At 37.9% G+C, this 17,674-nt stretch overlaps 1 protein-coding gene across 1 annotated transcript; it reads right to left on the bottom strand.

Moving 5' to 3' along the window:
• Positions 1 to 10,894: 10,894 nt before the first annotated feature.
• On the bottom strand, positions 10,895 to 15,864 carry metap1d (methionyl aminopeptidase type 1D (mitochondrial)). Its single transcript, XM_061043729.1, has 10 exons — positions 15,849 to 15,864; positions 15,361 to 15,563; positions 14,261 to 14,410; positions 14,026 to 14,174; positions 12,864 to 12,906; positions 12,581 to 12,744; positions 12,404 to 12,501; positions 12,104 to 12,151; positions 11,941 to 12,019; positions 10,895 to 11,542 (listed from the first exon to the last, which is right to left on the bottom strand). The coding sequence occupies exons 1-10, from the start codon at positions 15,862 to 15,864 to the stop codon at positions 11,458 to 11,460; spliced, it is 1,035 nt and encodes a 344-aa protein (XP_060899712.1). The 3' UTR covers positions 10,895 to 11,457.
• Positions 15,865 to 17,674: the final 1,810 nt, after the last annotated feature.

Here is a 17,674-nt window from a genome sequence, read left to right as displayed (position 1 = left end):
AATAAACAGTAGTAAACAGTTAATTCTTTCAACAGTATTTTCCTGTTAAACAACAGCTTTTTGCTGTATTTAAAAAAACGGTAGAAAACTCAGCAACAGCAATATACCGTTAATTTTACAGTAACTTTCTGGCAACCCTACTGCCAGTTGTTTACCGTTTTTTAACAGGGGAATTTCTAAGTGTGTAGGATCTAGAAACTGAGAGATACAAAGCCAGAAAATAGTCAAAGTTTAAATTTACAATCTTTCCAGCACTCTCCTTTAGACTGATAAATGCCATATCAGCACAGTGTCTGTGTCTTCTGTAATGATTCATGAGATGAGTCACAGTGCCAAAAGCAGCCAGCAGACACTAGATTGGACACAACACCCGCACATTGACACTCTCTCTCACTAAATGGTTTTCAAGGCATTCCATGAGACACTGATCCCAAAGTCTGTCCTAGCAGCACAGCATTTCAGCAGACAACGCAGGCTTTGTCTGTCTGGGCATAGAGAGAGAGGGCAGACACAGAGAGGGAGAGTGATAAAAAAGAAGCTGCCCACATACAGTAGAAGAGGCACAAATAATGGTGGAAGAGGGGGCTGCAGAGAGGGAAAGTGCAGGGGAAGAATGTGGTTATACAGATGTCTTTATGATCTTCACTAAGGATCAGCTCTTTGCTTCAGTAGGAGTTTACCTTTCGTCTTTAGTATCCAAATACATAAAAAAAGATAAGAAGATATGGTGCATATGAAATGTTAACAATTTAAAGTTTCAAAGCTTTAAAAAAAAGATTTGTCACATATCTTAGATGTCATGATAACACCATCTTGAAGTAAATCTCCCTCTGTAAAGTTATGGAATCCATAAATCATGTGACTGTCAGCCTAGTGACTCTATTTCTGCATCGTGTTGTTGTTTTTCTGGTACAATCTAAGCTTGGGGTTTGTTCGAGTTCCAGGTAGGAGCAGCAGCCAGCTGCAGGAACAGCAATGATTGATGCTTCTGTCCGCAGAAGGTCAGAAACAGGAATGAACCATATTGCTGATAAGATACAGCAGAGTGTTGAGGTGCGTTAGCTTAGCTCAGTCTTTGCTTCTGGAACTCTTTTGTAAAGTAAACAGCCCCTCCCAAATAAACTGATAACCCGGAATAAGAAACTTCCTCTTTCTGAAATAAGCTTTTAGTGTTCAACTTTTCAGCGTCTCCCACTTTGAATCAGTTTAAAACTTCTTAATTTGTTTCATTGTATCTTTTCAAATGGCTAATCTACACAACACACACACAGCCTGTCAATAAGATTATCCCTCCGTTTCTTCTTCTTCTCCTCTGCTATCCTCCAGGGAAATAAAGGTCACACATCTCGTCCATTCTTTGACAGACCCAGAGGCGGCTGCTGCTACAGTTGTGTGTTGAACAGCTCACATTCATTCACGATGTAGTGACAAAAATGAAAGCAAATAATGAAGAGTTGACAAACAGCTCCCGCCTTTTAATACTCAAAAGTATCAGGGATTGTAACACCCAGTCCTTTTGATAAATCTAAACACTGATAAAAGTTTTTAGATCAGACTTTTAAAAGAACAAAATAACAGTTAGATACATCTCCAAACGGGTTTCCTCATTATTGTTGTGTTATTGCTGGTTTACTCAGAGTCAGAAACACAAATGGCACATCATCATAACGTGTTGGCCATGATAGGGCTCCCTGTCTTAAAGAGATTTTACTCAATCTTTGTGATAATTTCACAATACACGTTATTAAGGCCTCCAACACGTTGCATACCTTTTTAACTATCTCTACTGAACTCAGAATTGAGACATGAGTGTGTTTTTTGAGCATGTTCAGTATTGCGAAATCAGAGGAGTAAAAACCTTGCCCTAAAGTAGAGGAATGATAGTCAAAGCGATGTTCTCTGACACACACGCACAGGTTAAAATTCAGTGCCTGGACTTGCCCGAGCCACAGCCCTGCATTTGTTCTTGGAGCTTTAGCAATAAGGGAAAACAAACGCACACTCACCTGAGGGTGTGGCGCAACGAGCCGAGTGGTAGGGTGTGTGTTTTTATGACACTGTAGAAACATAGCCTTGGGATACTGATAAATGCTTGCGCACACACACACACACACACACACACACACACACACACACACACACACGCACAATCTGTTCCACAATGACATTGAACTCCAAACCCTTGATCTTTCACAACTTCAACACATGAATGCACTTTCTCTGAGAACCACATGCAGATCAGAAAAGTTGGTAAAAAAAATATTTTAGCTGAAAACCAGTCATACATGCAAGAAGAAACAAGAAGTAGAAAAATTGTGCAGCTCTTCTCATTACAGCAGGCCGAAAGGGTTACAGACAGCGTACAGTATATATTTCAAATTGAAAACATTTGGGGAAAGTGCACTTATCAGCTTTTTTGCTAAGAGATATCTAAAATAGTGATTGTCTGTCAGGTTCATTAGAAACAACAGCCAACAGGCAGTCGAACAAACTTAGCATAAAGATTGGAAATATTGGAAATGCCAGTTGCACTTTGTCCTACGATAAAATATTCCATCTCGAAATGTCCTTTACACTTTTTGTATGACTCAAACAAATCAGAAACAAAACACAATAATGAAGCATTAGGGGTGTTGATTGGCTTATTCTGTTATCTTTAGACAGCTTCATAGCTGATTCGTCTTGTGTCCAGTTTTTGCTAAATAGGCTGATTATGTAAAAGTCTAATACCCATATAAATCATGAGAGTTGTTCTTTAATATGAGCTTACAACAAGGTTGCTTATATGAACATTGAGAACATATAAGTTTGTTGAGGGGGCTGTTTGTATCATGTGCTGCAAAAACAGAAAGAAAACAAAGCTATCAGTAAGCAATCGAGTGACATTGTGGGGACAAATGTCACATGTGTATTCCCCTATGAGGGATCTCTCATTTACAGTATTGATCCTATTTCTTAGGAGGACTTATACTCACAGCCGAAACATACTCTCAGTGCATGCTGTAAGAGATCCTTTCCCCTCGTTGATGAGTGTATTGATTACAGCAGTAATTGATGCCTTCTCATGTCTAGCAGTGCTGTAAAACCTTTGGGACAATACAACCCCCCTTTTGCATATATACCTCCCAGAAGAGTGCTAAATGTGCGTGTCTGAGCCCTGGCTAGAGGATGTAATATGAGATGGCGGTATTGTAGGAGAGGATCGTGTGGTAGGGGGTCCAGGTGTGATTCAAAAAGATGTTAGCTAACTTGAGGGAGGTTCATAGTGTGAAAAAAAACTCTCATTGTGTTCAGCTTTCTCCTCAAGGATTCAAGTTGGCAGTCGACGATCAAATTCTTGTCACTGTCTCTGACTTCAAAGATCATGTGTCTAATTCCAGTGGAGTCGGATTTAAAGTATTATTTTTACCCTCCTGCCAGCTCCACTTATGAATGTTGAATTTTGCATTTTTAACCCCTTTAAGCTTTTAGCCATCAGCTTCTGGTTTGAAGAAAGTAAATTAAAACAAAACTCCATTCACATTTTAAATTGGACCACATGCACCTTTGAGGCTTTTTGTCTGAAAACAGCCTGTGGTGAGGTACTGGACTGGACTGGCTGTGAAATCAAAGCAATAAAGATGTCCCCCTGCCCACTCTTTCAGGAAGACAATATAAGTCCAAATTGTTGTAGTAAAGTGTCTAAGCGGCAAACAGTCAAATAGTTTTACTGTGCTGATTAAACAAGAAGGGGCCTTTTATGCTTGTATGCTGAAAATTGTAACTGTTGTGTCCACCACCTATACCACGGGGAAATCTCATTAACTATTTCAAGGACTGTTTTAAACAAAATACAAGAATTTATAGCTCCTTCTGACTTAGGTGATCCTTTAACTTCCATCTTCCATTTGTAGGCTGCAGGGGCCTTTGATCGTGGGTGGACTGTTTAAAAAAAATCCTTCCACCATTAACAACTGTTTTGGCCATGCTGAACTATACCTTTGGTTGAAATGCACACAGATCAGTTTCCATTGTTGAAAATATCTACGATTAATAGGAAGGAGACCAGTCAAAGCGGGTAAATCACATTAAATGTATGTCTCTTAACTACTTGTCTTTTGTTATTAATATGATGATAACACAGTCTGCTTATCATTATTTGCAACATTTTGTCTCTGGTACTACAAGTCTTTGTTTTAGAGACATTTGTTAAATAGATCAAGAGAAAATAGGGTGACATTTTCCAGGGGAATAAAGAGTACTTTTTTTCCTTCGTGATGGGCAGTAAGCTCCCTTCTGTTTGTGTTTTTGTGGATGTCAGACATGAAGACAACAGAGGTATACAGTAAGCATTTATCAAAGGCCTACTATAGATGCCTCAGGTGATGCATACCATGTACACACACACAGCATCCCTTCTATTAGTTTACCAGTCTTCTTTGGTTGTTAAGACTCAGGAAGGGTGTCAAAGGAACAAAGACACACAAAAAAGCCAGAAAGATACACCCAGAAATCAAAGCTTCGCACATGGTATTGTTGGCTAGCTTGTGTTCCTTATCTGTGGTCTGGGAGCAAAGGATCACTTCTCTAAAAATATTTGAAAGACAAAAGGCATTCTTTGCGATTAAAGAGTCAAGAGGTCAAAAGAGAAAGTTTTCCAACTTGTAAATGTCAATCAAGAGGGGAGCCTCCCTGCACTAGTCTGGTGACTTGAATTTACAGGCGTCTCCTAGTGCTGCATACACCACCCACGCATTCTTACACATTAACTGTAACTTGTGACACATATACTTCTTATGGCCCAATTTGACTCAAAAACAGCTCTCATACATGTGCTAAGCCTTAGACAAGAGGTAGCAAAGATTCAGTACTCTGTTGCACCTTTTTCAAATGTAATATTCGATCATATTTTGCCTACTTAATGATACTTTCATATCCTGTGATGTATAAAAGATTTGTAGGCATAGCTCCAGGGGAAGCAATGACCGTTTGTTTACATTTTAGTAAAAAATTGCATGACTAAAAACATGCTTAACTAAGATGAAACACATCAGCATAATAGCGTTGTCATTGTGAGCATGTTAGCTTGCTTAAATTAGCATTCATCTATAATTAAAGGATGGGAAAATAAACCATGCATCAAGCATACTGACATTAACCTTAAGCTTAAAGCCTCAAGATGGTAGACGTGTAACCATTATACATGCTAACATTAGCATGTTGGTATAAGCTACCATTGTGAGCATGCACATGATTAAATCAGCATTTTGATTAAAGCTAATGTGAGGAACTTTTGTTTTATGTCGACCCCTGTCAACAAAGCTGTACCTTTAACATTTTTATTGATCTCTACCTGTGCATGTAAGTATTGTTCTGTAGCATATAATTCTGATCTCTTTTAGCGCTCAAGTCTCTCTATTTGTTTTGCATATTTTGTTGGTTATCAGTATCAATTCATTATCATAAGTTTCAGTCTGTTTATGCAGCTTCCCGTCTCACAGCTCTGAAACTAACATATGCCTCAAATATGATTATGTGTAAATTGAAGACCATGACTATGGTCATACTCACAAAGTAGCCTATTGTCAACATGTTGGCATTGTCATTGTGAGTCTTAAAGAATACTGCAATCAGCAAGTACATAAAAGATAATGAGCATGGCAAAAATGATATGCGTACAATTACCATCTAAACATTATCATTGTAAGCATGTTAGCATTCTTGAATTATTTCAGACAGTGGGTATGGTAAACATGATTGATGCTTCTGTTAGCAGCATCGTCATGGTGAGCAGGTTAGCATGCTAACTTTTAGTGAACATCTTTAAGATCACACATGCTAATATCGGCACGTTAGCATTATCATTGCAAGCTGATATTAGCAATAAGCTCAAACACTTGCAGTACAGCCTAACAGAGGTGCTTTCATTTGCTTTAGTATATTTACAGTCAATGTTTAGTATATTAAAAGGCTGAAAAATGAAACAACATATGGAGATAAAAATTATAGGATATTGGATATAATTTACATTAAGCAACAGCTGCTGATGTGTTCATGCTTAGAGGGTGTGAAGATTAATTTACCACCTCCAAGCTGGGTTTAGAAAATGGTTCCTTTCTAAAATAAATGAGTCGTGAGGTGTTTGACTCATTTAACCTTTCCTCATGGTGAAGAAAGCCATTCATTGTGACGATATCAGTATTACATGTCCTAACTCAGTTTACTTCCAACTAATAAACTCAACTGTTTTCGTACAGCCTCCAGGTGCTCTGTCCCAACAAAAAGGGTTCATCAACTTCAACACATGCTGTGCATCAGTGTGTCAGACAGATCTGCCTCTACAGGTCTGAAAATGATGCGTCACTTTGCTCATACCACGATTCATAGGTCACCAAGGAAACCAAGAATTCCTGTGGTGCCCCTCAGTGAGATCCCAGGCAAGTGTGATAAGTAACGGTCTCACTCTCACAGACATAAAGATGTAGGTTTGCATACATGGTATGTGAGGACGTGGGAGAAACAAACTGACCTCATCATCCAGAAGTTGCAGAACAGTTTAACACTGTCGGATGAGGACAGCATAACAAAACACACACCAAGGTGTGTACTTCAGGGAATCAGACATTTCTTTATTTATATCCAGTACTGTAACACCCACAAAAAGTTGTTATTTTCATATAACCTGTTCAAGGTGCAATATTTACACCCATGTAGTGTCTCACCTTCAATATGAATGTCATGGAGGCATAATGGGTGTGTGTGTGTCTGTGTGTGTGTGTGTGTGCATGAGTGTGTGTTTGTGGAGCCACCACTGTTTCTTAACCAATGTGCTTCTGCAACGTCGTAATGCAATGTGAAATCAAAATCTTGGACACCAATATGACGCAGTTGCAGAATAAACTTAAAAGTAGAAAAGCATAATGACAGTAGAGCTTTGTTATTGATTTGATGGATTGATGACTTAGTTATGTTGTCTATAAACACGCAAATAACAAAAAAGAAACATAAATGCATAAATCCTACACTTAGTTTACACCATTATAAAATAAAGAACTGTCTCTATAATGTTATTCTGTTACACAATTTACCTTTGGGGCGGCTGTAGCTCAGTGGTAGAGTTGGTCATCTCTCAACAGAAAGGTCAGGGGTTAGATCCCAAGCTCCTGCAGCCACATGTCCGATGTGTCCTTGTGCAAGACACTTAACTCCAAGTTGCTCCCGTTGCTTCATCTGCGGCATATAAATGTGTATGAATGGGATAGCTAATACTAATGGCCACTTTACATAGTAGCCTCTGCTATCACTGTAAATAGGAAGGTGTGACCTGCGTTGTAAAAGTGATTTGAGTAGTTAAAAGACTGGAAAAACACTTTACGAGCTCAAATCCATTTACCTTGAAGTTCCAATCTTCTGCTAACTGATTATACTGATACTGGTGCATCTCATATAATTAGAAAATTGGGGAATAAGTTAGTTTTTCCGTAATTAATTAAAAAACTGAAACATTCATATGTTATAGATTCATTAGATATAAAGTGTAATATACCTGACCTTTGGTAGTGGACTTCAGCTTGTCTGCATTGTTGGGTCTGGTGTCTCTCATCTTCCTCTTGACAATACTTCATAGCTTCTCCATGGGGGTCAGGTCAGAAGTCCTGTGAAAGGTTTCCACAGTCAGTGATTTGGGGTGCCATGTCATCTGCTGGTGTTGGTCCACTGTGTTTTATCAAGCCCAGAGTCAAGGCAGCCGTCGACGTCTACCGAGAGATTTTAGAGCAATTGTTCTTAACTGGTGGGTCAGGACCCAGAGGTGGGTTGTGCAGCCATTTTCTGTGGGTCGTGAATGTGTGTCATAGAGCGTAAATAAAGTCTGTTTAGCACTAACATGTTTGTTTTGTTCAGTTTCTTGCTTCTGTCACATGTTTTGTACCAACGGAGGTCCAAACTGCTCAATTTTTCAGTAAATAAATATGATGGTCTTAAAATGTCAGAAATTTTGGTCCCGATTTTTCAATGAGGAGTTGGTGGTGGGTCCTGAAGCTAGACAAGTTGAGAATCACTGTTTTAGTGCACTTCATGCTTCCATCTGTTGACAAGCTTTATGGAGATACTGATTTCCTCTTCCAGCAGGACTTGGTACCTGCCCACAGTGCCAAACCCAGTAACTGGTTCACTGACCATGGTCATACATATGTATATATTACTGTGGCCATATATGTATATATTACTTGGCCAGCCAACTCAACTGACCTGAACCCCACAGATGACATTTTGTTTTTTGTACATTACCACATACTACATGTCTGAAAAATTCTTCTTTTGTTATATTTTGATTGGTTGTTCAGCACTACTGCTCAGTTATGTAACATGTTAGGTAAAATTTAATAGGTCTGTTCCTTAAATAATGTTGTAGGTGGAATGTTTGCACTACAGAGATGCCCTGGTCATCTACACTAACTCCTAGTACTTTTATTATGGCGATTTAATGAACAATATGGAGATCTATTATGGGAACAAAGTAAACTGGATTTTTTTTTTTACTTTTTTGTGGCTTAACCCAAACAAAATGTTTTGAAAACTTTTGAAACAGATAAAGGTCAAATATTTTGGTAAAACAAATTAAAATGTCCATCTTTGTGGATGGAAAAACTAAGGATAAGGATTTTTTTATATGACTGGATGATAGAACAATTAGCTTTCCCATCAAACATCTCTAAAATAGTCCATATGGTACACTGCTAACCAAAACATAACAGGAAGAAATACAACCTTCCATGTTAAAATCTTTATTAATAGAAGCTATCACATTTTTTAAACAGTTTTTTTGATGGTTGAACACTGATGAGGTCCCTAACATAAACAGGCAAGGATCACAAGAGACCTGCAGAGCTCAAGGAGAGAGGAGAAATGAGTCTCAACATGCAGGAGAAGAATGAGAGACTGAAGAGAAAATTCATGACCACAATCCAAAACACCTCACCCTGCCACTCCCTGCTCCTCCCTCAATCCTGCCGTCTCACCCAGCTCCACTCCCCCCTGATATCCTCCCAAAGCTCTCTGCATTCACTTTCTCTCTGTCTTGCTTTCAAACCTCATCTGTGTATCTTTGAGATTTTTTAGATGTTTTGATATTAATTAATCATTGCTAATGGAAGCCAATGCTCTGATTCACAGGAAGCTCACACTCCTGCAACAGAAACACAAACACACATTAAATTAAATGACAAGTAGTGTTTGTTACAGTGAGAAGAATAGCATTTTAAAATTGATCGCTCAAAAAAATTAATGGAATCTGGTCCCTCCCTTCATTGAATATTTGGAGAATATATCCTTTCCAACATCTTGAATGTCAAGGTCATCCATAGACTGACATTTTACCTCTATGTTTCTGAATGTTAAAACATGCTTTGGTAGTACCCTGTAATGTGTAATATGTTTTACCACCTAAACTGCTGACTAAATGCATGTAACCCTTATCATCCCAGTACCTTCGTCAAATAAAATCATATGTGAATCATTTCCTGGCTGGACATGACCAGACTCCTGATTAGTTTACCCACCTTTCTTTGCCTAATCCTTCCTGCCCCACCCACAAACTCGCAGTGGCATGTGCGCAGAAACACACGCACACACACATTTGGCAGGAAGAGAAAACACACCCAGTGGGCTGGAATCCAAATTGTACTCTTTTTTTTCTCTGTGATGCATCCATATGCCACAGTGACTTCCTCACTTACAGCTACAAAAAAAAAAATCATGACGAACCTCTAATTGTACAACCAACTATGTGAAGACTTCAACCACATACTGCACATTGTAATCCAACTTTCGTTTAATTAACACACCTATAATTTTGTTGCCATAATCATAGTGAGAAACGGGAGAAGTTTTGTCCAAGTGTGTTTCAGTTAACATTATAAAAATTGAGAAGAGGTGAGACAGAAAAAGTCTGATATTTGATCTCTTTTCTTTATTTGAACCGACTGCAGATAAAGAAGATATAAATAGAAGGGAGGAATCTATAAAGAAATAGATGTGCAACAGATGTTGCTCTGCCTGGAAATCGCTTTTTCTCTCTGGCTTGTACACATTTGTTCATCATTCTCTTCAATCTATGTATACAAGCTAGACTTGAAAACAGACTGGAGATGTTATGAAATATGCTCATCATATTAGGCAGCTGAGCAAAAAGTCATACCATGGGGGAAGTTTGCAACAGTGATTTATCATTTATTATCACTATATTTCTACTGCTATATTGTAAGAGCAACTGTAACGCACAATTTTCACCCTTGAAATAACTAAGTATTTCAGATTCTGATTATTGAAGCTTGGTCATGAAATAGTTCTTATTTTAATGAGGAGACGTGTTTAAATATACTGAGATTAAGTGTTTTCCACCATATGGTTATGTTGGATGTGTGTTCATCAAGAATGAGACTTCAGGCTGACTTTAATGTTCCGGTATATGCTGCCATCTACTGGCTGTACTCGACCTCACAGTATTCTCTAAGAGGCAGAACTCCATTGAAATTGGAGTCTTCAAACTGTAAAAAATAAAAGATGTCCAATTTTTATATTTCAGACAATAATGGAAGGTGCACAACTGTCTTGATCCTTAAAGTCAACACCCTGTAAATGTCAGTACTTTATTAAATTACATTAATGTTGGCTGTTAGGTTTTTTTCAAGTATGAATGCAGTGTTTTGTCAGACCAGCTTTATGAATAATATATTTCATTGTTTTAGACTGCAAACTAAATTAGTTCAAATAAATGTAGGGTTTCATTTTCCATAATTGAATGATATACCTTGAAATGTAAAGACAACTCAAAGAGTAACCATTTAGACAAAGGTAACCAGTAAGTGAGATTTAAAAAAAAAAGAAGACAGAAAATATAACTGAATAGTAAATTACATAACTAGAGGAGTTTTATTTTATTAAATAACAGAAGAATTTTACATGATTTGGGGGTAAGTCCTGTCCAAGGACCTTTTTGTCTTATTCCAGTGTCACTGTTGCTGTCACCACAATAACTATCCAACTAAAAGGAAAAGAAAACTTCACACATCTGTCAGTTTGAAATAATTATATTCCCTTTGACCACTGGAGGGCTAACATAAGGAAAGACTGAATCCCGGCAGCATTGGATTCCCATACTAACATTAAAGATGCAGACACTTTCTCTCTATGTTCCAGTCTCGAGTAAAAATACCACCTTAGTCAACCTGAATATACAGATGCTGTACATGTGATGAGCCCATTTTTATTTTAAAAATAAATAAGAAATTTGATTTAATGGTTTTATTTATAATACTTTACAGGAAGAAACATATAAAACGTGTTTCTAACTGTAAAGGTAGAAATACATTTGCGTCTTGGTGAGTCATCATTTAAGTCCCTTGGCCGTGTTTTGTTGTAGTGTGTAAACAGATTTCTAACATTTCATGGAAGGGTAAGGAGGTAGAGTTGTGCAGGTCAGAGATTGCTCTCTTCTGGTAGTTTAGTGAGAATCTCCACTCCGTCAGATGTGATGACCACCGTGTGTTCAAACTGAGCCGACCTGCAAGAAGGACAATCAAGTCAAAACACAATGCACATGTAAGATTTTAAAGGAAATTTCAACCATTTTTAGAATTGTGCGTTCTAGCTTTATCCTCATTTCTGTGGCTAAGTATGGAACTGGAGCAAGGAGGCGCTTAGCTTAGCTTAGCATAGAGTCTGGAAGCAAGGGGAAACTGCTAGCCGGATCTCTCTACAGATCAACAATGATTTAAAAGGCACTTAAAAGGTTGATTCAGTAGAATACTGTATCTCACGAGGTACACTTCCACACACAAGCAGTTGTATTAAAAAAACAAGTTGAGGCTTTTTACAACTATGGAAACAATTAAATTACTTTACTAATATATCTGCAAATAAATCACAGTGCAAAGACATCTCTGGTTGTCCACCACGTACCTTTTATCATCTGCAGACACTGCTGTCCACTTGTCCTTCAGGATTTTATACTCTGCAGAACCCTCCATCAGTATGGGCTCTAAAAATGCACACACACTATCAGCCAAAAAGTCATTCAAAGCAGCATTTTAATGAGCACAAATAAATGCAAAAGGCTACTCACCTATTGTAAAAGCCATCCCTTCATCCATAGTCATGTCATTGTCGTTAGCTGAAAAGAGAGATAATCAGGATTTTCTTTAAAAAAAGAACTTCTGGAAATGTGTATGGTTTGCATGTGAAAACTTTCACTCATTTTGCAGTGATATCACAATTACAGTGTACAATGTATTATGTCAAGTCAGTCCTTACAATATAACAAAAACCTTATACAAGTATTTTTGGGCAGTGCAAAGTATATGGTATGTGCACGCAACATCACACACGTGATGCATACATGGGAGGATTGTGTGTGAAAACTTACCATGGTGCCAGATCTCAGGATGGCAATGAAAGTAGGAGCCAATTCCATGCCCAATGAAATAAGGACAGACCTGAAAGCCACTGGCATGGGCTATTTCACTGTCAGCAGTAAAAAAAAACGTTAAGCTCGCACTTTAGAGAATTATCATTGTGTGCAATACGTTGTGAGTGTGTCTACCTGATAGTGTTTCCAATAACACAAAGCTGTGCACCAGGCTTGCAAGCAGCGATTGCCTCATCTCTGCAACGTCTGGCTGTTTCCACCAGTCGCTGCCCAACTTCATCCACCTGGCCAATTAAGAAGGTTTCTGAGGTGTCACCATGGTAACCATCCAGGTATACCTGAATACACATGAATAGGCAGAAATCTATAGTTAAAAAAGTATTACTGGAGCTAATCACATTTTCAGTAACATTTTCCCCCAGTGACTTTATGTTAGTGTGGTAAAGCATAAACTCACAGTGACATCGATGTTGATAATATCTCCATCTTGAAGTTGCCGACTGCAGGGCACATATAAACAAAAACATTATGGTGCATTCAAAGACTTACAGGGGCTGATAAATGGAAAGGTCAAATCAACCTATATTATGAAAAACTAAGCAGCATTTATGGAACCAATGCAAACTAAAAAGCACATGCAAAGGTCCAAAACAAACGCCATGAATGGAATGTGCTTTGAATGAACAAATGTGCTGCAAAAATCTGTAACAACTGCATTAAAATCTAACATGGGTGATTTAAAGTGAATCGGGCCTGAACATTTACACCGGAGATGAGGAAGTTGAGTGGAGATTCTCTCGGGGAAGCCACATGATGCCTGGAGTTAGCGCTAGCTGTAGGGTTGCTGAGCCTTTGTATGTGTTGGTCCCCACAAAGAATCCCTTACATTAACCACATAAACATAAATACACAAATATATATTCTTTTTATAAGGCAGTTTTTTCTTACCACTGTAACTTTTGCTGCTTTGCTAAAGTGCTCATGATGGATAGGGTCTTTGTAATATAGCATAAGTAAGGTCTTTTACCTGCTCTTTTGTAAAGTGTCTCGAGATAACACTTGTTATGAGTTGACGCTATACAAACAAGAATTGATTGATTGATTGATATTCAAAGAAAACAAACTTTTTTAATATTAAGAATACAGTAGGTCCTGCATCTCTGTTTTCATGTTGAGTGATATTAAACAGCAATAACACCATTTCACTGCTGATTAAATAGTACAGCACAAAATGCTCATAACAAAGCAAAATAAAAATAAAATGATTCGGCATTAGGTATTCTTAATTTTGCAAAGGAGCCAGACTTCAATGCTTCTCCTTTCAAAGGTAACTTCAAATTTAAGTATTTTCAGAAAGCATTTTTCAGTCACATGTTAAAACATATAGATATGATGGCTATGCTGGGACTTCCCATGCTTTCCCATTAACTTCAACAAGAATTGCACACAAGTCCAGCACCAATGAAAAGAAAAATGTAAAAGAGTACATTACCCTTCCTATTTCCGTTACCTTTAACATGCTCAGTATGGATACACAGCCTGAGACTATACACTTTGATTGCAAACACCCCCAGAAAGCCCTGATTTAAATATTAAGAGTGAATTCCCCCCCTGTTTACCTGTCAGGTATGCCATGACAGACCACGTTGTTCACAGATGTACACACCGACTTTGGGAAACCTCCATATCTGAGAGGGGATGGGTAGGCATTGTGCTTGATTATATCCTGATGCACGATGAAGTCTATTTCATCTGTTGTCATACCAACCTGGAAGCCAAAGGTCATAATGGTTGTGCTTTTTAATCTTGATATAGAATAAAAAAACATTTCTTACAGTGAGTGAGGCTGCTCACCTTGAGACTGCTTCCAGCAAGCAGCAGTACTTGTCTTGCTAGTTGACATGCTCTGGCAAGGCCTTCAATCTGCTCTTGACCTTTGATTTCTATGTAGTCTGGCCATTCTGGGACCAGACCAGTGCCTACATAGTCGGGCCGCACAATGTGCTGCAGTCAGGGAGAAGAGAAAAAAGCAGGTAGGAAGGGGGGTTGGGGGTCAAATTGTTGTCACAATGTTCCATGAGGGGAAAAAAAGTATATATATATATCTCTGGCTCCAGCCTTGTTAGGAAGACACACAGAAACAAAGCGCTTATCAAAACAGGGTAATTCTTTACAAGCACAAAGCTGTTTGCTGTGCCTTTTAGCTGCAGGCTAAGTGAGTTTGTACTTTGAAGTAGACTACATGTACAGCCAGAACATAAACATAAACAGCTAATATGGTTCACTGCTGTCAATTTCAAACCAGGTTTAGTTCAAGCTACACACAAACATTAGCATGAATATTTGGAAATCAAAGCATCATAAGTCATTTAAGCCTTTTATGTCCTGCAATTCTCGTTATTTTCCTTGTTCAGCCTGTTACCTGCCTTCTTTGAAAACAGGTCTTCTACATATTCCTTTTAAGTCACCTTTTCACATCAGAAAATCCAGAACTGGGGATGAATGCAGAAGAATCACATGCCTGAATATTTATTTCATATTATCTATAGAGATTAAGTCAGTATTATCTGATTTATTAATCATAATCTCGTCTTTTTTTCATATGGTCTTTTCCACCTGACTATAGAATCTATAGTCTATGAAACTATATGAAGACTTCTAGATTAAATTAGAATCAAGAAACGTAGAGGTGTCCGATAGTGATATTCCTAACTGAAGTATATGTAGAATATACTTTTATTTGAATCCCTACCCCATCTGTATTTATGTCAGCCTACACACTGGCATTGAAGTCAGAATATGGCCTCGTCGAAAGGAACTAACATAAAGGTTGAAATAGCAGGAATGATAACTACAATATTGTCTCTTGTTTTCAGCAACTCTCTGATGCCCCCAATTAATTTTGGCAGCAACCCTCCCCCTTCCCCCCAACCTGATGATGTAAGAGGCTCTACCTTTGGTACTGCATAAGCAGGCCTCACAGTCGCAGGACGAACTACATTTTGAGAACTTTTCCACTTTCTCCAGAAGAAGCGACGACGTTGCTGACACAGCAGGGCTGTTGAGGGACCACAACATACTCTCCATAGTAAGGACCCCAATCCTACAAGAAAAAGAAAAAAAGCAACACAATAAAGAAGGGAAGGATGTGACAAGACTTTTTGTGACAAGAATATTCATGTTTAGACTGACTGTTATGTGTGTTTTCTTCTGTTTTATGTATTGTGGAAGATTCATGAAAGGTAACTGATGAATATGATCATGTCAAAGTAAACAATAACATTATCAACATGTAGATGAGACGACTAGTTGTCGCTCGATCACCAGCGATACATGTGTGGTCTCAGCCTGTTATTGGGCTCGTAAGCACCTCAGCAAATATAGAACTATATGGGATGTAGAGGCTGATGACCACACTTTGCGTCACTGATCATGTTGTCACCTCCAGTTGGAGTCATGCAGTCTCCCACTCACTTTTATCCAAAAAAAAGCACAAATTAAAAAAGAAGAAGGTCAATAATCATTAAAATGACTTAACCACTAGTCAGGGGTGCAGGCATAAAATGAAGACCCAAGTTCCAAGGCTAAAACAAAATATCTTCAAGACATAAATAGAGCAACTGTTAAATAAAAACCCAGTCAAAAGACCATTAAAACATTTATATACAGTTTTAAATTACATCTATGTATTTCCTCATAGTTCTGATGGAGAATGTTCCCTAAACAATGTGATATAGAAGCTAAGGAAGGCTTTGCACTTATATATTAATGTCCTTGTTATGACCCTAGAATTACTGTGCTGGTTTGTGTTCATTTGTAACAAAAGCACAAAGAGAGGTTTGGATGTGCAATTATCTTCAACATACACTTCAAAATGTTACTTTTTTCAATCTAGTTCATTCACAAAGGAGCTGAGTAGGATCTACTTTTACAGCGCATTTAACATTTGGATTTAGTTGATGATGTTATATAATGTTTAAGTGTTGAGTTAATGTAAGTGTTTTAACTAAAAGCTTACTTCTGCTTGTGCTCGGGCAAGGATTTAAATATTTGAGTCGAAAATGTGAAAAGAAATTCTTAACATGGCATAGTCTAGTAGTACACAAACTCATTCAACTTTGACCAAAATATTTAAGATATAATTCAAAGTACACATTTCCGACAGTGTTACTTTAAGTATTTAATTATTGCAGAGCATATTACAACAGTCTATGGGTAGAATTCAGTTTATGACTATATAGTCAATCATAATAAGTCTTAAGTTAAAGTAGTAGTACTGTTTAAATATGTTAACATCTAGTTTATGCAATCAAGTAGCGCACAAATTGGACTTCTTCTGGGTAGCAAAGCTCACACATGCTACTTAAACTAGCTACATTAGCTAGCACGTTTGCACTGGTAAACACCGCCCCTCTCTTATACAACATGACCGCCGCTGTCGTATTTCATATAATTGTTGAATCAGTCAATCATTTTTACGTTACTTAGAAACACAGAAGGTCCGTTGAGCAGGTAAGCAGGTGGTGTAGCTGAGTATGCAGAATGTTTTAATGTGTGTAATACCTGATCTTGCAGAGCAGTGCGCCGCCATGGATTTATGTTGCTGGTCACGTGGTACAGGAATCACCGTCACGTGACGTTGCGCTGAACAGGACAGTAACCACAGTAACCGGCAACAAACATGAATTTTGCTAACAACTTTATTAAGTTATTATCAAATACAGCAAGTTTAATAATAACAAGAACGAGACTGTAAATTCGAGGTCCTACAAATATACAGAACTGATTTAACTGTAAATAAATAGTGAATTATAAATCTAATTCACTATACAATGATTAATCATTTATCACTGGGCAATGTTTTACTGTTTTTCAATATAACAACTAACTATACTTTTATGAAATTGTGCCCATGCGCACCTCAGTTGAAGTCCCACTGCATGCAAAGATTACGTAAGAACCAGTTGTAGTTACACTTTAGAACCGCACGGTGGCGCACTCGTACGCATTGCTGTCTGAGCAGGTGTGGTATTTTCAAGACTGTATTATCTCCGGGTGCTCCGGTTTCTTCCCAAAACCAACAAGTGTGCTAATAAGATGGACTACAAATCCAAGATCCAGCAGTCATGGTTGTTTATGAAATAAGTAAATAACTAAACAATTGGATCACCTGTGGAGTCATAACGTCATAGTTTGTAGTCAAACTATCATTAAACAAACATGCTTTGTTTGTTTTTCTTTTGATTGTTGTTTTTTTAAAAGAGATTC

Source organism: Labrus mixtus, chromosome 8, assembly GCF_963584025.1.
Source record: "Labrus mixtus chromosome 8, fLabMix1.1, whole genome shotgun sequence".
Lineage (NCBI taxonomy): Eukaryota > Metazoa > Chordata > Actinopteri > Labriformes > Labridae > Labrus > Labrus mixtus.
This window is presented reverse-complemented; position numbering and strand designations above follow the sequence as displayed.

Bases quoted from the DNA above. Each gene is read 5' to 3' on its own strand.
- metap1d (XM_061043729.1), bottom strand. The intron at 14,411-15,360 runs GTAGAGCCTCTT...CCCTGACTGCAG, and splicing joins CTGCTTATGCAGTACCAAAG to CACATTGTGCGGCCCGACTA. The intron at 14,175-14,260 runs GTGAGCAGCCTC...TTTGGCTTCCAG, and splicing joins TTGCTGGAAGCAGTCTCAAG to GTTGGTATGACAACAGATGA.